The sequence below is a fragment of the Octodon degus genome, unplaced genomic scaffold (assembly GCF_000260255.1).
Source record: "Octodon degus isolate 3935 unplaced genomic scaffold, OctDeg1.0 scaffold00021, whole genome shotgun sequence".
Classification (NCBI taxonomy): domain Eukaryota; kingdom Metazoa; phylum Chordata; class Mammalia; order Rodentia; family Octodontidae; genus Octodon; species Octodon degus.
In genome coordinates this window covers 18,672,173-18,696,060 of record NW_004524597.1, presented here as the reverse complement: position 1 = coordinate 18,696,060, position 23,888 = coordinate 18,672,173, and the positions used below count along the sequence as shown (strand labels likewise).

The 23,888-nt window shown below is 39.1% G+C and overlaps 1 protein-coding gene across 1 annotated transcript in view; it reads right to left on the bottom strand.

The window, feature by feature from the left end:
- Positions 1-23,888, bottom strand: part of Kremen1 (kringle containing transmembrane protein 1) — a gene marked incomplete at its 5' end in the record, with an annotated part of 75,537 nt that overhangs the window by 33,477 nt on the left and 18,172 nt on the right. The window contains 2 exons of the mRNA XM_004628173.2: positions 12,607-12,698; positions 21,272-21,434. Coding sequence (XP_004628230.1) covers positions 12,607-12,698; positions 21,272-21,434 — 255 coding nt within the window. The remainder of the gene's footprint in view (positions 1-12,606; positions 12,699-21,271; positions 21,435-23,888) is intronic.

Below are 23,888 nucleotides of genomic sequence, written 5' to 3'. Positions count from 1 at the left end.
TTTTTTTGTAGTACTGGGGATCAAACCAGAGCTTCCTGTGTACTAGCCAAGTGCTCTACCAATGAGTTACATCTCTGACCCAAATCTGACTTCCTAAACTCCTTGATCCCTTGATGCTCTGCATCAGAGGGCAACAACTGAGACAGACTCGGCCTCAGAGGGGTGCCAGTACCCTCTGGCTGGTACTGGAAAGTGCAGCTCCAAGGCTCACCAGAGAAGACTCGTCACATTGTCTTCCAAAGCATTACTGGTCAAATGAGTGGATTTCCAGACTGTGTCCCACCCTTAGCATTTCCCAGAAGCAGGGAGGAAAAGTCCATTTGAAAAAGGATATTTGTTCTTTCTCTCTTTTTTTTTTTCTTCCAACTTTCAAGACCACTTTAAAGTCCTTGTGGCTTGGTTATGCATTTTTCTTCTTACCGAAGAGTCGTCACTTTCAATTTTTTAAAAAGAATCATCCTGATGTATAAATGGACCCCTTGTTTATCATAGTGAGGCCTTAAGACTCATGACAATTAATTATAGTAGCTCCCCCTTATCTTCAAGGAATATGTTCTGATATCACCCTGAAGATGCCTGAAACTACAGACAGTACCAAGCTGTACACATTCTAAGGTTTTCCCCTACCTAAACATACACTAATTTAATGCCTTTTCCATCTTGACTAAGCGCTTACCACACACCACAGTCAGCTTTTGCAGTTTGAAGTGTGACAGCACAATTAACAGAATCTCTTTTTCATTCTTTGTAATCTCATGTATTGAAGATTTGTTCTTACCCTACATTTTAGGAACCTCAGCATGAGATTATTTTTTTAAAATTAAATTAGGAATTTTCAAACCTTTTTACTTAGAGATAAATAATATATCTAAAGAGATTTACATATCTCTTGCATATCTGAGTTGCCATTATTCTTGAACTTTGTGACAATTATTAAAGTAAAATTAGAGGAGCTGGGGAGATAGCTCAGTGGTCTAAGTGCCTGCCTGGAAAGCACAGGGATCTGGGTTCGATCCCTAGTACTGCATGCTTTGTTGGCCACCGAAACTGGGTATAGTGATGCATACCTATAACCCCAGCTCTGAGATTGGTGAAACAGGAGGATTACTGTGAGTCTGAGCTGTGTAGCAAGACCCTACAGCAAATAAATGAAAGATTAAAGTAAAATTTGGGCTATTGAGCACAAGCATTAGCATACTGTAACAGTCAATGTGACAACTGAAGTGGCCATTATGAGACTAAGAGTGAAGCATAAACAATGTGGTTATCCTGGATAAAGGGATGATGCACATCCCAGGCAGGAAGGAGTAGGACAGTGAAAGATTCTTCCATGCCACTTAGAATGGCAAATAATCTAAAATTTAAGAACTGTGTTAGCCATGGTGGCACATGCCTACAATTTCAGCACCCAGGACACTGAGGCAGGAGGAATGCCATAGGTTCAAGGCCAGTCTATGCTACATAGTGAGTTTAAGGCAGCCTGAACTACAGAGCAAGACCCTATTTCACAAAAACAAAAAACCAAACCAAACCGAAAGAAATCCCCAAATTTTGTGAATTGTTTACTTTTCATATCTTTCTTCCTTTTTTTCTCTCTCTTTTTGCAATTTTACTTTCTTTTATTTTCCTTAATAGAGACAGGGCTTCACTATGTTGCTAAGGGTAGCCTTGCACTCACAGGCTCAAGCAATCCTCCTGTCTCATCCTCCTGAGACTACATCTGTATGCTAGAGCCACCAGCTTTGTAATTTTTAGTATTTTTGGATCATGGTTGGCTGTGGGCAACTGAAACTGCAGAATATAAAGTTGTAAATGAAGGTAGACTACTACATCAACATTCTCTACCAATGTTCAGAATTCTTCAAGAAAATATTGTCAAGACAGCTGAGGAGAGATAGTCTTCTATTCAGATTAATAAAATAACTATTACTTTTTAAATCATAAAGAACTTCTGGGAAGCAAGTAGGCAGGTTTATTAAACATTGTGCTTAGGACTAGCTTCATTGTTAAGGTGCAACAGACACCTTCATGGTGCCACACATACATTCTCTGAGAACCACTTTCTAAGAAAATCTGTTCCCAAAACTGCTGCTAGCTGGAAACAGGCCAAAACACCTCATTCTCTGGCCACTGGAGCCACCAGATTTTCTCTCCCAGAACGTTGAAATTAGGATTCACTTCATGAAGTTCAGGCATTGGATTTGTCAGAGTTGACGTAGCCAAACTCATGTTTAGGCCACATGAGTGAACAAGTGAGCTGATTCTGCTGGTCACAGGGAGAAGAATGGATGCCAAACAGAGAAACAGGGATGGGAGTTTATGTAACACAGAGACAGTGAGGACAAATGCTTTCTTTCTAGGTTCTTGGATCATGTTTCCCACAAATTTGCTATGAGCAGTAAAATGTGGTAGATTTCTGAGTTCTTCCCTTTATAGGCCCAGCAGCTTTATCTATCTCTCTCAGGGAAACCAGCTACCATTTCAAAAAGTCTGAATAGCAAAGAGAGGTCACCAGAGAAGGACCAGAAACAATCTTGGGTGTCCTGGATCTAGCAGGCTCCCAACTGTGTTTAGTCACCTGACCAAGCCCAGGTGACAGTAGCAGAAGAATGGCCCAGCTGAAACTCAACCAGCCCACAGAACTGGAAGAAAGGATAAACTGCTGTTGGTTTAAGCCACTGGGGAGGGGGTGGCTTATCGCATGGTATAAGCAACTGTCAACAGGTTCCTTATAGAAATCAATCAATCAATCAATCAATCAATCAATCAATCAGGGCCCAGCAAGATAGCTCAATGGACTAAGCACCTGTTTAGGCAAGTGCAGGGACCAGGGTTCTGGTCCTGCCCCAGGGCACACTAAGCTAGCCACCAAGACCAGGTGTGGTAGTGCACGCCTATAATCCCAATGCTGGGGAGGCTGAAAACAGAAGGATCAAGGGCCGGAGAGATAGCTCAGTGGACTAGGTGCCTGCTTAGGCAAGCTCAGGGACTGGGGGTCAATCCCCATTACCACATGCCATGCTGGACCCATCCCCTGGGTGCGCTGAGCCAGTGATGCAGTCCGGGCATGGTGGCACATGCCTGTAATCCCAGCTGCTGGAGAGGGTGAAAACAGGAGGATCACTATGAATCTGAACAGCATAGTGAGATCTGTACCAAAAAAAAAAATTTTTAAAACAGGAGGATCACTATGAGTTCAAGCTGTGTAATGAGACCCTACCAAATACATTAAAAAAAAAAAATCAGTCTAAAATTCAAAAGGAATGTCACAGGTATGTTCCTGGGAGAAAGAACTGAAGAACTCTGATATCACAAATATTCCAGGCAAAATCCATTGAATTATCTTTTATACTTCCTACTATTTCAACCTTTATATGTTCCACTTATCCTCAAATTCCATCTTCCTTCTGAATTCCTCTTGGGATTAGTGTTTTGTCTTACCTCATTGCTGTCATCTATAGCCCACGCCCTTATCCTCTGAATGTAGAAATATACAACCATCCTCTCCTCCCTAAACTTCTTTCCTCCATTCCAGACTATAAATAGACAATGGGCTCATCTTCCTCAACTAGGACTCTTCAATTAGAGTATATCTACTAGGGTAGAAAAGTGGACAGGGGATCCAGGTCAAAATTTAAATGCCAGAGTTGATTAAAGCCCTGACCTGGATTTTTTTCTGTCCATTTTTCTACTGCAGGCAGCCTGGATCCCAGCATACATTCACACCCATCCCATCCTCATTCCCTAAAGCCTCTGTCACTGTGCCCTAGCCTGTCCAATCCCATTCACCTTTCTTCCAACTACCACAACCTTTACTAAGTCTTCAAATACAGCATTCTACATCATAATTTGACACATTCGTAGAGCTGGCCCCAAATATATTTACATTTATTATTCAGATTCCTAATTATATTGTCAGATGAGGGGCTATGTATGTTCCTTATAAGCAACTGCTTATGTAAAGATTTCCAGTAAAGTCAACTTTGTGGATCTGAATATTTTCCCTCTGTAAATTAATAGTATACATTATAAAGTACGCTCTAGAACATTTTATATGTCACTGAGGAAAATGTCTACTTGCTTCAGAAAATCTGCATTGTAATAAAAAATTAAATAATATCAACTAAAAGAAGAAGAAGAAAAAAAAAAAAAGAATTCAAGTCAGATCTGAAAGACTGGCCAGATAGCTCAGTGGATCAAAGCACCTGCTTAGGCAGATGCAGGGGTCAGGGGTTCAACCCCAGCCTGTCATGCCAGCTCCACCCCTGGGGCTCAGTGAGACAATAACTGAGACTGGGCGTGGTGGTGCACACCTATAATCCCAGAGCTTGGGAGGCTGAAAGACAGGAAGGATCACTACAAGTCCTATCTGTGTAGTGACACCCTGTACTAAAATATATTTTTAAAAAAAAAGTCAGATCTGAAAACAAAAATGCAAATAAAAACAAATGTGGGTCTTCTGTGTTACCCCAATCCAGAATCACACTGGACCGCACAGAGAACCTGCCACAGTAGCTAATGCACAATGCCAATCCTATGATCAGTTGGATACAAAAAGGGAAGGACAGAAACAAAAAGCAAGTTACTTACACATTCTAGGAATTAGATGGCAGAAATAAATGATGGCGATCCGTTCCCTGGGGAAAATACACACCACAATACCTGCTGGTACTTTCATGACTACCACGAGCCAGGTTCTGGATATGAGGTTGTGTGTACTCTATTTATTTAATCTTTTTCCCCCCAAAATAATCCTTGAAGGCACAGATAAGGACAGCAACACTCAAAGAGAGTCCTTTTGCTTAAAACTATCAAGTGAACAATGATGAATCTTAGCTAAGGCACTCTGAAGCTCACATTCTTTTTACTACCTTGTGCTCTCATGGAAAGACACATGACTTCATGGGATCAAGAAAGAGTATTAGTGAGCACCTGTTCTGCCCTCCACTGTGCTATGTGGGGGAAGAATGCTGAAATATGCTGCTCCGTTAGTAGCTACCACGCAGAGCTTTTGGTGGGGGGCAACTATAACCCCAGCATCTTTCTACAAATAAACGTACCTGTAAAGTAAAGGTACCTGCTATGCAAATGCAGCTTCCAGAGAAATCTTTGAGTCCTCCTCTCTAAATTAATCTCTCCTTCACTGAAATTCCAGAGCTACCTCTGTTTCTGCCTTTAAACAGCTTAGCCTAGTTGGGAAAACAAAACTCACAGAACTCATGAATAAACGATATTAAAACAGGATATTGACAAGGCCAATTTAAGTAGCCCAAAGGGAATCAACTAAATAGAAATATTAAGTAACTGGAATTAAAAGACAGAAGTATCAAAAAATTAGTTTATATAATTTATATTATTCACATTGTTTACAATAGTGCTTTGGCTGGAGAAAAGTGAGAGGATCCATTTTAGCTGTAAAGCATAAGCAATGCATCTTCTGGGAGAAGATGAACTCTAACCTACAGCAGCAAAGCATAGTGTTGGTGGAAGAACCTGAGGCCTGGGCAGAGCTGCTGGTTGAGTGTTCTGTGCAGAAGCCTTTGCCAGCTGAGAACAGCTGGTCAGGGAACACCATGGAGCAGCCCACCACTCTAAAGAGCAGCTCTGCTGTGCAGCAAACACTTCCTGGATACCACTGCAGCCTCTTTTGCTCCTGGGGCTTGGGATTTTCCAAATCCAAAGAATAAAAGAAAATGACTTAGAGCTAACAGCATGAACTGCAGACTCGCTGTCGCCACTAAGTTAATCCTTTGGTTTCCACAATGTCAAAAAGGCAATCTCAATAATTCGGCATACTATCTAAATTTCAAACTTTAATTCCCAAACAATGCACAAAGAAAATTCTAAAAAATGACCTCAACACTAGCCTGGACCCATCCCAGGGTTCTTATTTTCAAGGAAATAACAGATAATGGGGATGCACTGAAGTACTAGAAGAAAAAGGCACTAGTCTGCCTATCAGGGGTCCTAGATTCAGAATATAATCTTCATCAAATCACTTAATAATCTAGCTTCAATTTTCTCATCTGAAGAGTAGGGGAGGAAAGTAGACATACCATTTTAGTATTGTTGAAAATGTTAAATATGGAAAGGTTAAATATAAATAAATGTGGATATAAGTGTTTGTAATGATAGGTACTCCACAATATCTGAAACACACTAAAAATCAATGCAAACATCAAAATGTAAATGCTGTTGAAAGAAAAAAAGACATCTTCTATAATTGGCTTGACTACCACTGTCTAAATGCCCATGATTTTTTATTTATTCTTATAATGCAGCTTTCAAAACTCAAATTAGGGATCACAATCAGAAGTTTTCAAATGCTGTTTCTTGGGGGCTGCATTTTTTAAAGGCAAATACTAAAATCTGAGGAACAGTAAATCATTTTCAAAAAGGGCAGAAGTTATTCAGTTAAAAGGAACTTGAGCCAGTGAGGTCATGAGCTGAGATTGACTTGGGGGTTCTATGTGGCAGAAATGTCATTGCTGCCATGCTCTCAGGACTGGTCTATGTGAATAATAAAATCACTAGAGAATGTCTCATGAGTTAGAAAGAAGAAACTTCCCCAATCCCTTAAAGAGACTTAAGAAGCTATGGAGAAATGTTCCCTTCAAACCCTCAGCATTTTCCTCAGCCTCATCAACATCTTGCTGATCCTATGAAATCTTCCATTACCTGACCTTATCTTTTCTATCTCAGTTTTTATCTCTTATTCCCTTCTTCCTAAATAAAGCCAACACGGACTTGCTTGGAATTCATCAGAGAGCATATGCAAGCCAGTGTATGTGAACATGTTGGGAACAGTTTTGCTCACTTTGTCTTCATGCCCTCCCTGCCCCTGCCCCATCCAACCCTAACATATAGAACCTCGATACCTATTTAAAGTATGGTCCTGATTCCATCATCTCAGAAATTTGTAAGGAATATACAGTCTCAGGTCCATTCAAGACCTACTGAATCTAAAATAAGATCTCAGGTGAATGCATATACCTTAAAATTGAGAAGCCATGCACTAACATCCTTCTTCCAGAAGCCCTCTTTGATAACTAGTGACCCTGGGCTCTGGACCTTACTAGGCAGATCTCCTCTTCAGTGCTCCCAACCATTTGATCATGTTACTACAGAGGGTTTTATTTTGTGTGTATGGGGGGGGGGTGGTACTGGGGATTACTTATGTGCTAGGCAACTCTATCCCCAAGTCCTTTAAAATTTTTTTTGATCAGGGCATCATGCCATGCCTGTAATCCCAGTACTTAGAAGGCTGAAACAGGAGGATCACTGTGAGTTCAAGGCCAGCCTAGACTACATAGTGAGTTCAAGGCCAGCCTAAGTGGCGTAGGCTAACCTCAAACTTGCCATCCTCCTTTCTCAGCCTCCTGAACAGCTAGCTTACAAGTGTATACTATCATGCCCAGGTACTGCAGTTTTATATGTATTCATCTGTGCATGTGTCTGTCTTCTGCCCTAGACTGAGGGCTCACCATGAACTGCAGACCCCACCATTCCGCTATCTCCTATTTTGTAAAAGGTCTTATGTATTGTCAGAACTTAAAAAATACAATTTGTCACACCTACAAACTTCTAAGTATGCCAAAAGTTCTTGCAACTTAAAATAAGTAACTATAAAAAATACTTCAATAGTTTTAATAACTTTGAATAACAGCTTTATAAGTTTAGCAACTACAACATTAATAACTAACTTCAACAATGAATTCAGATGCATGTGAGCTATATATAAAACTAGTATGGGGCTGGGAATATAGCTCAGTGATACAGCACTTGTCTAGCATGCATGAGGCTTTGGTTTGATCCCTAGCACTGCAAAACAAACGAAATATAATGGTTTGGATTAATTGTGTTACATATTTAAATCTGCATACTCTATGACTTTTATATATATTTAAATATTTAAAATACTAGAAAATTATTTGAAAAAAATATTTTTGAAACAGGGTCTTGCTATGTGGTCCAGGCTAGACTTGAACTCACTATATTGCCCAAGCTGGGCTCAAAATCCTGGTAATCTTCTTTTCTCAGCTTCCTGAGTGCTGGGATTACAGGCATGCACCAACATGCTGGGCAAAATTTTCTTTTTAACACCAACTTTTGAATATACACAAAAGTAGACAAGAATAATGAATCTATCATCCAGTATCAACCAATTTCATCTATTTGTCAAAAATTGTTTCATCTATTTCTCTTAACCTCACCCACCCAACTCTTTGAAGAATTGGATTGTTTCAAAATAAGTACCAGATATAATAGCATTTCAAACAAATATTTCTTTAGGTATCTAAAATTTTAAACACCTGTTTATTATTTCTGCTTTTTAGACAGCATCTCACTGTCTAGTTGAGGTTGACCTTGAATTCACTACGTAGCCCACACTGGCCTCAAATTCACAGTGATTCTCCTGCGGAGGCCTTGCAAATGCTGAAATTACAGGCTTGTGACACGATGTTCAGTTCATATCTTTACTGTAGCTAATAAAATTAACAGTAATTTCTTAATATAATAATCTATATTCAAATTCCCCTGTTTGAAAAATAATTAGGGCTGGCCAGATAGCTCAGCAGATTCCCTAGCATGCTGTGCCGGCTCTACCCCTGGGGCGCACTGAGATGGCGATTGAAACTGGGCATGGTGGCCCGTGCCTATAATCCCATCACTTGGGAGGCTGAAAACAGGAGAATCACTATGAGTCTGATCTGTGTAGTGAGACCCTGTAGACCCTGTACTAAATACATAAATTTTTTTAAAAAAGAATTTATATAGCTAGATTTGTAGGTGAATTTTTTTTTAGCAAACATAAAATAGCTTTCAGAGATGAGAAGGTAACTCTTTCATGCCTAATGACATCCAGCCCAGTCAGCTATGTGAAATGGAAAAATATATTATCCTTAAATGTTATTTTCAGGGGGGCTGGCCTTAGCTCAGTTGTTTAAGTGGCTGCTTCCACAAAGCTGTCAGCCTCAGGTTGCTGTAGTTCGATCCCCACAACACTCCAGCCAGCCAAACCACCCCTGAGGGCATTCGGAGAAAAAAAAAAAAAAAAAAAACTTATTAGGGGCTGGTGAGATGGCTCAGTGGTCTAAAGCACCTACTTAGAACAAGCTTAGCAAAGCACAGGGACCGCGGTTGAATCCCCCAGCACCACATGCCAGCCAGCCCCGCCCCCTGCTGGGCTGAGCTGGCCATACACACACACACACATAAATAAAATTTTTTAAAAAATGTTATTTTCAGACTATTTCCCCATTCATAAGTACATTATTTACTTTTGAAAACCCCATAAATCTTTTATAAAGAAGCTACAGATAAACTAAAAGTCATCCTAAGATCCACCGAAGCATGTCTCTCAAAAACAACGGAATAAAAGGAATTACTATGGTGAAATGATTATTCAACACACGAGATATATGTAAAAGCTGTTAAACCAAATGATTTTTCCCCTAAAAAGTCAAACCAACAGGACTTTGCTTGAGAGTGCGATCTATAAAGATGTTAAATTGATGATGTTGGAGTTTGCTTTTAAAATCTGTATTTTTCCTGGGTGCAATAAGAACTTCAGAGTTCCTGAGAAACATTATGGCAGAAGCATATGAGGGGCAAGTCTAGTAACATCAGAATTGTTCTCCTTTTAATACTAAGTTCTGATCCATGCTCTGCAGGTTCACAGCAACATTCAAATTTCTCTCTGTGCACTCTGGAATCATACTTCATCTCTGCCTCCTGCTTGTTGTAGCCCTTCTCGTAACTCATCAAGGGCAGAGATTCCGGTCTCTACACAATGGCCCACCATTCAACCCAATTCTGCTTTGTCCCTCAACTTTCATTCCCTCAGCTCCTGCTGGGCCTGTTATATTCAGATATGAACTTTCCAGGAACCTGATCATGTCACAGGCCTTTTCCTGTATGACAAGTTCAGTGCTAATCATGAATAGCAGGCTTTACACAGATGGTATTAGTCATGAAATCTATGACTCCATATCCAGAAAGAAAGCAAAATTTGCCTAAAATAGGCAAACTGTATTTCTGTTAAATTCACAAGGCTATTACCAAAGTCTTTTGTTGCAAATAGCACAAGAGTTTTTCCTCAACTATATTAAATAGGCATACCAGGAGCAAGGTCTAAAGCTCGGCTGACGGGGAGCCCAGGATCCACAGGTGAATATAAGGATTTTTTAAAGAACCATAGCTATACAGTTCATCCTCTGTTCCACAGACAGGGTACTACTGAGTTCACATTCCCACCTTCTGTAAGCCTCTCTGCTGACACCAGTTGAATAAGCATCAAAGAGCCAGAAGCAATGAAAACAGTTTTTAACTTTCCTTTTCTGAGATAGTGAAGGATACCCAGCAAATATTACAAATTACATATACTTAGTGGTTAGTATTATTTTGCTATAATTCTTTTGGAACTCAGTTTCAATAACCATATGAATCAGCTGCTACCAGTCCAAATTATATTTTAGAAATGCAAATTGAAGATTATCTTTCTGAATAAAAATGCCCAGATTGAAATCCCTCTTCACCATCCCCAGGAGAATGACACAAGCTGGTAGTAAAAGACCATCTTTGTGTAGAACAAATGGACCGAGGAAAATCTGCTTTCCTCTCCCTTGCCCCTTTCTTCTTCATACAAGTGGAGCCAAATGAGAAGTTTTTTCATTTTAAAAAGTTGATTAAGCAGACTGAGAAAAAGCCCATTATTCTGGTCTTTGTAGTTTTCTCAATTTAGAGACTGAATTAAGGCATACTCAGGTTGGAAGGATAGTGAAGCTGGCCTAGCTGCCAGGCAGGGGAGATACTCGGAAGTTTGAGTTACAGAAGCAAATACAGGGCCTGCAGCACTGGTGCGGTTGCCCACTCCCATGTTACTCACCCCTACCCGTTCTTCTGTAGTACTGGAAAGCAAGCCCAAGAACTCTGCATTGAGCTACATCCCCAGTTATTTTTGTTTTGTGACAGGGTTTTGCTAAATCACTAATTGTCCATGCTGGGCTCAAACTTGTAATCCTCCTGCCTCAGCCTCCCAAGTACTGGGATTATAGGGCATGGGCCTAACCTATGTATATATGCCTAGCCTATATATATATATATATATATATATATATATATATGAAATCTACATTAATAACTTTTTAATTCAGCCTGCCCTTTATATCCAGGGCTATACATCTATAAGTTCCATATCCACAGTTTCAACCAACCATAAATTCAAAACATTTGTGGGGGGCAGAGGAGCTCTACATATATAGTGAACTTATATATACGTTATTTTTCTTATTAGTATTCCCTAAACAATACTTTATGACAACTATTTATGCAGCATTTATATTCTATTAGGTAGTATCAGTAACTAAGAGACTACCTAAAACATACAGGAAAATGTGCAAAGGTTCAATGCAAACACTATTCCATTTCACATAAGGACTTAAGCATCCTCAGATTTTGGTGCCAACAAGGATCCTAGAACAGATTCCTCTCAGATATCAAAAGATAATTGTAGTATCAGATTTGGTTTTAGTTTCCATTCTTTAAAGCTTTCCTAAAATTTCTCCACAATATTTTCTACCTTGTTTTAAAATATCTTTTTTAAGAGTCCCTCTATCTCATATACTACCTGAGGGCCAGCTGTCCTTTAGTCTTTTATTTTGCACATAATAAGCACTGAATATAGGAGTGAACAAAACTAAAAATAAATCTCCTGGTGAAAGACTGGAGAAACTGCATCATTTATTATCTTTTTTTTTCAGAACTGGGGATTGAACTCAGGCCCTTGCACTTGCTGGGCAAGCACTTATTCTACTGAGCCATCTCCCTAAAATAATGTCCTTGGGCCGTGAAGATAGCTCAGTAACATAAGCACCTGCCTAGGCAAGCGCAAGGACTGGGGTTTGAGCCCCTTATACCACATGCTGCCCCAGGAATGTTGAGCCAGCCACCAAGACTGGGCGAGCTGTTGCACGCCTGTAATCCCAGCACTAGGGAGGCTGAAACAGGAGAATCATTATGAGTCCAAGCTGCATAGTGAGACCCTGTACCAAATACATAAAAAAATTAAAAATAAAATAAAAGTGGCCTTTATGCTAATGTGGGTAAAAGAACTATCATATGGACTACATAGTATTTAACAAGTTATTTACCAAGTATCATTTTTCATAGAACCTGTTCCAAGTCAAGAAAAATAGTCTTAGTTTCACTGTGCTGAAAGAAGTTCATCCCAAAAAACTTATTCCCAAAACTTCACTTGAAAAAGTATAGGACATCTTTTCTCCCCCTCTAGCTTGCTAAGGAACTGCTGCCCTCTCTATCTATGAAAACATCAGCATGAAGAAATTAACTAAAAGTTAGTCAACTAAAGGAATTTCACGTGCTTTACCCATGTGGAAAACACACACGGAATAGGGTATAAAAAAAACAAGTAATGGTATTCCTGAAAAGCCTCAACAAAAGAACTAAAAAACCATAGACCAATGGCTTCTCCTTGCACCTTCTTATGAAATCCTTGAACCTGAATTCCCTGACCTCTGGCAGAGGACCTCCATAGTGCACTTAGGGCTCAGGTCTTGTAAACAATCAGATACGCACGAGTCTTACTTTGACAGGCAGGAATCTCGCAGTACTTCCAGTACACCCCATCCTCATGCTCTGCCACATAGCACCAGGGGCTCACATCTCCATCTGGGTTTCTATTGGGGACAAGAACACAATCAATGACAGTGTTAATGTTTAAGTAAGCTAGTTCATTATTTTTCAGTTTTACAGAACATTCAGGTTCAGTGTTATTTCTAATGATTGGTATATGTCTCAATGGCACCTCTTATCCAGAAGGAAAACATGGTAATGCTATGAGAACAAATCTTTCCACTCTGACATGTCCTTCAGAGGCTGGGGAGAAGTGAGCAAAGGTGAAAACAAATTCACTATGCTATAAGGAGTATCACTAAAGCAATCATGTCAGATGCCTGGCCCATGGTATTTGAACATGGAAATTCAGACAGCTGAATGAACACAGGAAATAAATAAATTCTTACATTTATTTATTTCTAGCTAAGAAAATTGGTGGTAACTTTTTTTTTTCTTTTCTGGTATTACTTCCTCAAGTGAATATTCCCAACTGTGTGATTTTAAAACAGTAAAGTACAAAATGGACATACTTCCAAAACTGTTACACAGATTTAATGCAATTCTGATTAAATTTCCAACACATCTTTCAACACTGCTGATGAGAACATGAACCAGTACAAACATCCAGGATAGCAGTGCTAATTGCTAGGTAATTTCCTCCTTAGGAATTTACTCTAAGGAAATCTTTACTTATAAAGATGGTCAACAAAGTATTCTTATGCTATGAAGAAGCTGGAAATAGCAAATACCTAACAAAAGGACTGAAAATTCATGCATCTACAAAAATGAATGGCAATGGAATACTCATCTCTGACAAAAGTAAACAAAAAACGGGATATAAATGAAGGACCATTTTGTAGTGAAAAAATATATATATATCTGTATATACAAAATAGATAGATGCAGAGTGTGCCTAAGGAGAGTCACCTGGAGAGAGAACATTTTCTCAGGCTTTCACAGAGAGCAAATTGGTCAAGCAATGGTCATGACTCATCCACAAAGTAACATAGATATACAGCTGCTCTCTCTTAGTTCAATGAGAAGTTTTGAGCTAACAGTATGTAGACAAGATATCATGTCTGGGGCTGGTGAGATGGCTCAGTGGTCTAAAGCACCTACTTAGAACAAGCTTAACAAACACAGGGACCGCGGTTCAATCCCCCAGCACCACATGCCAGCCAGCCCTGCCCCCTGGTGGGCTGAGCTGGCCACACACACACACACACAAACACACACACAAATAAATAAATAAAATTAAAAAAAAAAAAAAACAAGATATCATGTCTGCATCTTGTACTATGAATAATTACTACAAAGACAACAATATGCAATGTATTAATTATTGTAACTGTACTACTAACCTGTTTTGAAACTGTCTCATTGCTACTTTTCTCAATAAAATTATTTTTTAAAAAAAGTCACCTGAAAAAGGAACCAGTTTAACTTATGTACTTATTAAAAGTAAATGGAAAAGTTAAAAAAAAAAAGGCCCGATTAAAGAAATATAGAATATCCACACAAGGGGATACTAGATGGTTAATGAAAATGTGTTGTAGAGGCTCTGTCTTATAATCATGGAAATATTAATAATGTCTTGTTTTACTTTTTTCTAGTTTATTTTTAAAATTTATTTTTATTAATATATGTTTGTAGTACATAATGATTACATTCATTGTGGGGAGTTGGTATATGATATAACACAAAAAGTATTGTTTTGCTTTTTAAAGGCAGTTACAAAACCATAGATGACACAATCTTATGTTTTGAAAAAAACATTCAGAAAAAGACACACACTAAATTCTTACATTTATTTATTTCTAGCTGGTAAAATTGGTGGTAACTTAATTTTTTTTCTTTTCTAGTATTACTTCCTCAAGTGAATATTCTCAACTGCGTGATTTTAAAACAGTAAAGTACAAAATGGGCATACTTCCAAAACTGTTATACAGATTTAATGCAATTCTGATTAAATTTCCAACAGCATATCTCATGGAATCACAGAAAATAATAAAATTCATTTGAAACCAGAAGAGACCTAGAACAGTAAAGGCAACTCAGCAACAAAGTCAAGGCAAGGGGCATCACAATCCATGACTAAAAATTATACTATAAAACTACTGTATAAAAACAGCATGGTACTGTCAAAAGGAGGAGGAGGAAGAGGAGGAGGAGGAGAAAGATGATGATGACGACAACTTGAAGACCAACGGAACAGATTAGAAGATACAGAAATAACACCAGACATTCTCAACCACTTTATCTTTGAGAAAGGGACCAAACACCTTCACTGAAAGAAAGATAGCTTCTTTAATAAATAGTGCTATAAAAACTGGCTCTGCATATGCCCAAGATTAAAAATGTACCCATATCTTTCACCATACACTAAAGTAAATTTGAAATGGATGAAAGATCTAAATATTAAAACAGAAATATTAAATCTTTTTTTTCTTCTGTATTTAGAACAGGGTCTACAGGGTCTCACTACATAGGTCAGTCTCATAGTGATTCTCCTGTTTTCAGCTTCCCAAGCACTGGGATTACAGGCATATGCCACCACACCGTCACAACTGCCATATCAGCGCGCCCTGGGAACGGGGCCAGCATGTCACGCTGGGGATCAAACCCCAGCTGCTGTGCTCTGCCTAAGCAGGCACTTGAGTCTGCTGAGCTATCAGGCCAGTTCAGAAACATTAAATCTGATGGAAGATAGACTAAGTAAAATTCTTGAAGACACTGGTGTAGTAAAGGACTTTTATGAATAAAACCCTGACCTCAAAGGAACAATCACAAAGCCTTTTTTTTCCATAGTTTTATTGAGAAACAAATAGCAATGAGACAGTTTCAAATCAAATTGGTAGGACAGTTTCAATAATTAACACATTGCATACATTCTTCCTAGAGGTTAATTGCTGTACAAGATGCGAACATGATATCCTATTTACAAACACCATTAGAACAAATCCCTCTATTCATTAAGAGAATGTAACTATATATCTATCCTAACCACTTTGAATATAGATACAAAATGGACATTCATCTGTATCCCCTTTTTTTGTTAAGTTCCGTTCTTTGAATATTATAGGTGTGTAAACTCAGCAAAATATTCTAAAAGAGTTCAGTAGCCCACAATAGTATTGGGTCTTCCACTTGATTGGCAATGTCAGAAATTGTTGACCTGAGTCCCCTACAGCTCAACATAACAGCATGGCTTTACTTCTTGTACTTCGTTTTTATGCTTTTCTGCTGGATGGTTAAGAACAAGGTAAAGCAAGACCTATGCAACAAGAGTTGTAGCTTTTGGGTCTAATAAGGTCAGTGAAATCCCCTCAGGATTTATCCTGAGATTCTGTACCTCAGATTGTAGAACCTTTGTCAGTGTCAGCCATGTAGATGAGTCACGGCCATTGCTTGGCCAATGGGCTCTCTGAGAAAGCCTGAGAGAATGTTTTCTCTCCATGTGACTCTTCTTAGGCACACTCTACATCATCGATCACTTTCCTCTTTGGCCCCATAATCTCCTTGATCAGAAAATTTGGGACACTACCAAGTTACATGACGTAACAGTACAAGTTCTCATATGTCCTGAGTCTTAATTGACCTTGGAAGGCTAGGGCCAAAATGTTGGCTTTCCTTGCAGCCCTCCTTTTTCTCTAATTTTGTCTGCAAACTTAGGTTATTAACCATCCAGAAAACAAGCTTATTGTTATTACCATACAACTTAGGCTGTTAAGCTTAACCTCACTGTCTGTCTGAATATCAAACATGTGAGGCATAACATGGAACAGGTATTTTTCATCAAGTATTGATATGCTGAACTTTAAGTCCCTGCAGAATATGATAAAAAACATTTAAAGATTAGAATATATTTTAAAAATAGGCATAAAGAATTATATACTTCTTATGTTTACACATAAGTCCAAAAATCTAACCATATACAACCTTGAAGCAGGACAGTCCCACAATATTCTATCACAAAGCTTTTACAGAGCAAGAGAAACCACCAACAGAGTGAAGAAATAACCCACAATGTGAGAAAAAGGTTTGCCAACTGTTCCTTAAAGGATTACTACTGAGAATATATAAAGAACTAAAAACACAGACCTTTCAAATGTAAAGATCCAATCCAAAATGGGCATCCAAGATGAATCACACACTTCTCAGATGAAGAAATACAAACAACAAATAAATATATGAAAAAAATCACCCTTTCTTAAAGAGATGCAAATTAAAACAACACTGAGATTCCATCTCACCACAGAAAGAATGGCTATTATTAAGAAATCATCCAATAACAAATGTTGGAGAGGCTGTGGGGAAAAAGGATCCTTCTTTATTGTTGGTGGTAGTATAGACTGTTGCGACCACTGTGGAAATCAGTGTGGAGATTCCTCAAAAAACTAGGGTTGGAGGTCCTATTTGACCCTCCTATTCCCCTTCTGGGTATCTTCTCAGAAGAATTAAAAACATCATACCACAGTAATGTATGTACACCCATGTTTATAGCAGCACAATTTGTTAATATCTAGATCTTGGGAACAACCCAAATGCCCATCAACCAAGGAATGAATAAAAAAGATGTGCTTTTTTTATTCAATGGAGTACTACTAGGCCATAAAGAAGGATAAACTTGAGACTTTTATAAGTAAAGGGATGCAACTGAAACCAGAGCCATAAGTGAAATAAACCAGATACATGGGTGTAAACATCATGTTGTCTCCCTAATGTGAGAAGCTGAAAGAGTAAATAAGATCCATAATACATATTATAAAGTGGGAAGAAACTGTTTAAAGAAAGAGAAACTGAGATGTGGGAATGGAAAAAAGAAGGGAAAAGAAACACACACACACACACACACACACACATACACAACAGTTAAGATAGTTATACTATTAATTTCTCTTAGTTCATTGAAAAGAAAGGTTTGTGCTAATGTTGTTTGGCCAATTAAATGCCTATCTCTAACAATATGCAATATATTAGCTATTATCTTGTTTTAAATTTAAAAAAAGAATAATACAATAAAATGTATATAATATATGCCCCTGCCCCCAATAAGCTTTCACCAAGACTAGTCTGGTCTGCTCATGTCTGCTAGAAATGGATCATACTCCTTTCCTGAAACACTGAACCCCTAGAGAATTCTGAAGGAAACTGTGCCAGAGTCTTGAGTTAGAACCCATGATCTTGTTACCCGACACTAACTTCAGATACAGCAATAATACTTTTTAAAAGATTCGCTTACACATTCCTAAGTGAGAGGAGCTTGGAATAAATACCATTTCTTATTTAACTTTTTAAAGAATACAAAATAGTAATTTTTTAAAAACCAGCATTAGAAACAATACAAGGGTCCAGGGAGATGGCGCAGTAGAATAAGTGCTTGCCTGGCAAACACAAGGGCCTGAGTTCAACCCCCAGTTCCGCAAAAAAAAAAGAAAAGAAAAGAAAAGAAAAGAAAAGAAAAGAAAAGAAAAGGAAGGAAGGAAGGAAGGAAGGAAAGAAAATAGAAGCAAAACAAAATTTTACTAAACAAAGTGATAGAAATTCAACAATGGCTGCTGTATTGCATGATGTTATCTTTATATTAGTTGTTGGAAATCTTAAATACTTTTTAAGATTTTTTTCAACTCAGAGGTGCCATGAATCCATAGGCAACAGAGCTAAAGCAGATCAACAAATGGCAGGGGCTGCTGGACCCACAGAAAAGCCTTGCTTCTCTTCACTGCCCTTCAACCCCTTTTATTCAGACTCAGGATATTGGAAACCCGATTCTTTGGTTGGGCCGGAAATGGACATAAAGACCCAGCAATGGAGAGTTTGGGAGCAAACCCTACCAGGCATGAGAAGGATAAGCTTATTGTGTGGCCTAAAAGATAAGCTTCCTCAGGGTACAAAGGGTTCTTTTATTTCTTGTGCCCAAAGCCAGGTGGCAAAGCCAACTCTGCGCTTCCCGAGTCTCTGCCTTCTTCTCTGACCCGGATACCTCAAGCACAGTGCACAGCAGAGTGTTCCCATCACTCACCAACTCAGAAATATGAGATGCGATGGGTTTGAAAAGTTGCACAAAACAAACACGGTGTCAGGTGGCAGCTGAGAAATCAAAGTAGGAGAACTTGTACAAAGCCCTTCTTTAAACAGTATTTCATTGTCATTTTCCTCCTTTATTCAGTGTTCAGCTTTGATGTAGTATTGGATAAAACCATTAGAAAACAACTGTTTATTATCAATGTCAAAGTCACTCTGAAAAGCATCAGAACAGCTTCATAAAGAGCAAGCAAATTCATCCTTACTTCAGGGAAGTGCTAAAACAAAAAGACTAGACTCTGATGTGATAATCATCAACAATTTCAGCCTCCTTTTTTGAAGCATGAACTGGAAATTCAGGTCTGGTACATTCCAGTGAATCAAAGGAGAGTGTTGCAGCCAGCCAGGACTAAGGAGAAAGGTGCTCCTGGCCCTTGCTGCTCTCTTAATGAATGTTTACTGGTATGTTTTTGAGAGCCTGGGAGCAAATATAAGTGCTATTAGGGAAAAGTGATATTTTAAAAATAATTTTCATGTAAATTAACTCTCATTGGAAATTTTTTTTTCTTAAAGTCAGACTTTAAAGGCAGAGGCTCTTTTGAGAAGACTTGCTTAATAATTACAACTAACAGAGTAATAGAATAAACCAATAGATACTACCAAGAGAAACTTTTTGGGGCTGGGATGTAAGTAGGTGGTACAGTACTCATCTAGCAATTGCAAGGGCTTGGGTTCAAGCTCCAACACTGGAAAGAGAAGGAAGAGTGGAAGGGGGAAAGAAGAATGGAGGGAGGAGCAGAGGAAGAGCAATCCTGCATACAATCCCAACCGCTTTGGAGACTGAGGCAGGAAGATCTGTTTGAAGCCAGTCTGGGTAACTTAGCAAGACTGACACAAAAAAATAGAAGGGACAGATGAAAGAAGGGAGACAGGAAGGGAGAGAGAGAGGGAGGGAGGAATGGAGGGAAGGAAATGGGATATATATACACATGTATCATATATATATTTCATATACATATATATATATGAAAAATAAGTATGTAAAAACAAAAAGCAAACATGCCTTTCTCTGTCTATAAACATTTTGCCTAACTCACCCATTCCATTAATAGAAAAATTAGGGGAATAACAGATTTAGAATAGGGCTATTTTTATTTATGTAAAAATTAATGTGTGTAACTTTGAAAATAAAAGAGAATTGTTTACCGAGTATTGGTAACTTCAACAATAAAATACAAAAGACAACAAAAGGACAAGTAGCATTATAGAAAATGATGGGACTTGGTGGGGAGAGTTTTTCAGAAAAGGTAAATAGGAGACTTTACTTAAACAATAAATATCTCTAGAGTTTGAGAAATATTTATAACAAGCACATAATAATAATTTTTATAATACAGTAATAACAACTATGAGGCAATGGATAGCTGATACAAGTTGGGACAGAAGTAAAGAAAGGAAGGAAGTGAAGATGGAAGGACAAAGAAAACATGGCCTGCAGGCCTGGTGACTTCAAGTCAACCATGAGGGCCCCCAAGTGCTAGCAAAGATATGTGGAGGGCAGAAGACAAACACAACAGACCATGTAGTGCAGGAATACATGTGTTGGGGCAGCTAGGTCAACAGTGCCACATGGTTCAGATGCAATGTACCAGCAGAACCAGGGGCAGCATGGAGCTCAGAATGGAGCTCAGCAATAGTTTTTCCCTGTCCTAATGTCCCAATAATGATTCAATTCAACACACTGCTAAAGTATAAGTTATGTTACCAAGAACTTGGGTATAAATAGCTAAAAGTTATAACCAAAGGTACTTAGAATTTTGCTTTTATTCTCACATACCAGTGATTCTTGTTTTGATCACAGAAAACTTTTAGAATTTGATTAAAGCCACAGACAATATCAAGTAAATCATGAATATACATTTGAAGCACCAAGATATGAAATCAAGAGCTCCTATCAGTCAAATACATTACTGAGGAGGCAGAAGCAAGAAAATGCATGAGTTTGAGGCCAGCCTGGGCTACACAGTGAGCTCAAGGCCAGCCTCAACTACACAGTGAGACCCTGTCTCAAAAACAAAATTATAAAAAACAAGTAAATAAAAAGCCCCTGCTAAAGTCAGTCAGCTCCTTTCTGGTTTTTGGTTTTATTTTGAGTTCTGTTTTGTTGAAACAGCATCTTGTCTCATGATGTATGTAGTTCAGGCCAGCCTTGAATTCACTTTGTAGCCAGGCTGGCTCGAACTCATGGATCCTCCTGCCTCAGTGTCCCAAGTGCTAGGATGACAGGTGTGCACCACCATGCCCAGCTATCACCCCCTTTCTGAAAGAAATGAGTAAATGATTAGAGAGGATAGGAATGTTTAAAACAGTTGAAAGAAAACAGCTTGTGGGAAGTAGGGAAAGGGAGAGGGTAGCAGGGAGGGAGGAGAGAGAGAGAGAGAGAGAGGGCAGGAGAGGGAGAGGGAGAGGGAGAGAGAGAGAGAGCTTTTTGAGCTTAAAGCTTTTTTAGAAAAGCTTTTTGAATTGGCTACAAAGAGATAAGGAAGGTCTCTCCACTCATGAGCAGGGTTGGAAGAGATCACAGATTTTAACTACTGTGGCCCCATCTTACCTGCAATAGTTATGTTCGCCCAGGCCACCCTCCCCATTGGGGTATTTCAGAGTGTTGTATGGATGCTGGAAAGTCTCATTCCAGAATAAACATGGCTTCCCGCCTTGCAGTGCTGTCCAGTTCTGAGTTCCCCTGTAATCTGCACCATTGGCTGTGAAACACTCTAGGAGAAAGAAAAGACAGAGCATACTAATTTTCTGGCAACATATGAAGTCTCCTCCCTCTCTGGTTGATCTTATGTTTTGTTTGGACCAAGCTGGAATTGGATAGTATCTTGCTAAGGCTGGACACCATGCAGTTAACAGTGCTGGAGTTGTGTGAATCTAAAACAAGGTTCTGAAAATCAAGACTAATCTTGGAACTAGCTTGTAGGAATAGTAGGACATTTCCCCCTAAAGTTTACAGCTCCTAACTAGGATGTAAACAGGGAGCCTAGTGTACTGAACCCCATGAAGTGAACCAGGAAACCCCCAAATCTGGGAACAGATGGTAACAGCCATGCATGTGGAATTCTGGGTACTCCAAGGGGGTCACTGCTCTTGCCAGTGTCTCTGTGTGGTAACTAGAACCAGGTCAGCAGCTGTAACTGAGCTCTCCCCTACAGTCTGAAAAGCTGCACTGACACTTGGATTTAATAAGACCATTGGATACAGCAATGCTTTGGAATCTCAATCACAGAAATCTGGGAATGACTCACGTTCCCTGGTAATGAGGAACAGTCCTCCCCATGCTGTCTGAAATAGAGGTGCAACAAAACAGGCAGTCAATCCCAGGGAGCAACGACTGGGGTGGCTTTTCTCTCACCCCTTTCTGAAATTCTTTCCTGTAGGATGCATTGAAATGGTCTCAGGTTCCATTTCGTAAGATGGCAAATTCTTGCAGGTATAACCCTCTGCTTCTAAAATCTGCTTTTCAGACTTTGCGGGGGATGGGCACAGAGGCTGACAGGCTTTTCCCCCACATACTGTATGCATTAAACTCCCAGAAGTTCATGAAAAAGGCACAGTACAAAGAAATTTTTTTAAATTAGCTTAGTTGAAACTGACAGAAGCACTTCAAACACTTCTTTAAGATGTATCACTAGAAACCTGACAGTCTGGGGGAGTTAAACTAATATTCTTAGCTTTCTTTCTTTCCTTCTCTTGGCACAGGGTGACCTATAACTTTGGTACTGAGTATTTTAACACCATCTCTCCCATTGGAGAGTGTATATGCCTACTCTAGCCTCCTAGAAGGTATTTCTTTTAATATTTAAAACCTAACCAGAGAATAACTCTTCCAATACACCCTTCCTCCCACTATCCAGCCCCTGTGTTTTTGTCTGGAATGGCACTGTTTTCTGGATAGCAAAAATAATTTGGAATTCTAGGCTATATACAAAACTCTAGCAATTAAAAACAAACAAGTAAAACATCTTGCTGGGGAGATAGTTCAGCAGCGTAAATTCCTGCCTGACAAGTACAAGGTCCTGAGTTCAATCCCCAGTGCCCCCCCAAAAAAAATTAGTGCAATACTCATATTACAGTAAGTGTAACTCATGTACTATGATGGTGCTCTACAAAGGGTCTACATAAAAAATGTCAAAAGTAACTACAGGAGGCAGCTCAGCATAGCATGACATACAGCCAACCAAGAGGCTGGGCCTTGGCTTCTATTCTGGCACTTGTTGCTGACCACTTGTGTGACCTTGAGGAAATCACCATCATGGTATTAATTCTAGTATCTACAGGGTTTTACTGTGTGTCAAATCTTGTCCTAAGAGTTTTACAAATGCTGACTTACTGCCACCTGAGAAGGTACTCTTAAATATATCTTTCAAAGGACGTAACCAGAGCACCTGACTACTCCCCATGTCTAGCAGAACCCCTCAGTGTCATCTATACACTGCCAGCCCTCCTTTACCCCACTTTCATCTCCTTAGTAAGTCCTGTTGAATCTGAAACTGCCTTCTCCTCTCCATCTTCAGAGCCAGAGCTTGAGTTCCACTTATCATCAGAGAGCAGTTGAGGTCCCACAGTTCCCCCTTTTGTTCTACAATCCATTTCCATGCAAAACTCAAAGATATGATTGAGAAGAACAAAAGTGCTCAAAACAAAGCCCAGACTCCTCCTGGGCGTTTTGTGAGGCCTCCTCCTCTTTCTTCCCATGGGACCTGCCACACAGGTCTACTTTTAATTCTGTGAGCACACCATCTATTTCCTGCCCACATGTTCTTCCCCTGATATTTCCCACTGCAGACGGTTACCTCCTCTAAAAAGCTGTCCTATTTTTTCTGCTCTTCTTTTTCTCCCCTTTGTTTACTTCATATCAACTGGGAATATATGATCAGCCTTCTATATCCAGAGGTTCCTTATCTACCAGTTCAACCAATTATAGATGAAACATATTCAGGAAATAATTGTATCTGTATTGAACACGTGCCAATATTTTTCTATGTTATTATTCCATAAGCAATATAACAAGTATTTATGCAGCATTTCATTGAATTAGGTATAAGTAATCTAGATATGATTTAAACTATATGGGAGGATATGTAAGGTTATGTACAAATACTATGCCATTCTATATAAGGGACTTGAGAATATCAGTTGAATTTAGTGTCCCTGAGGTCGTGGAA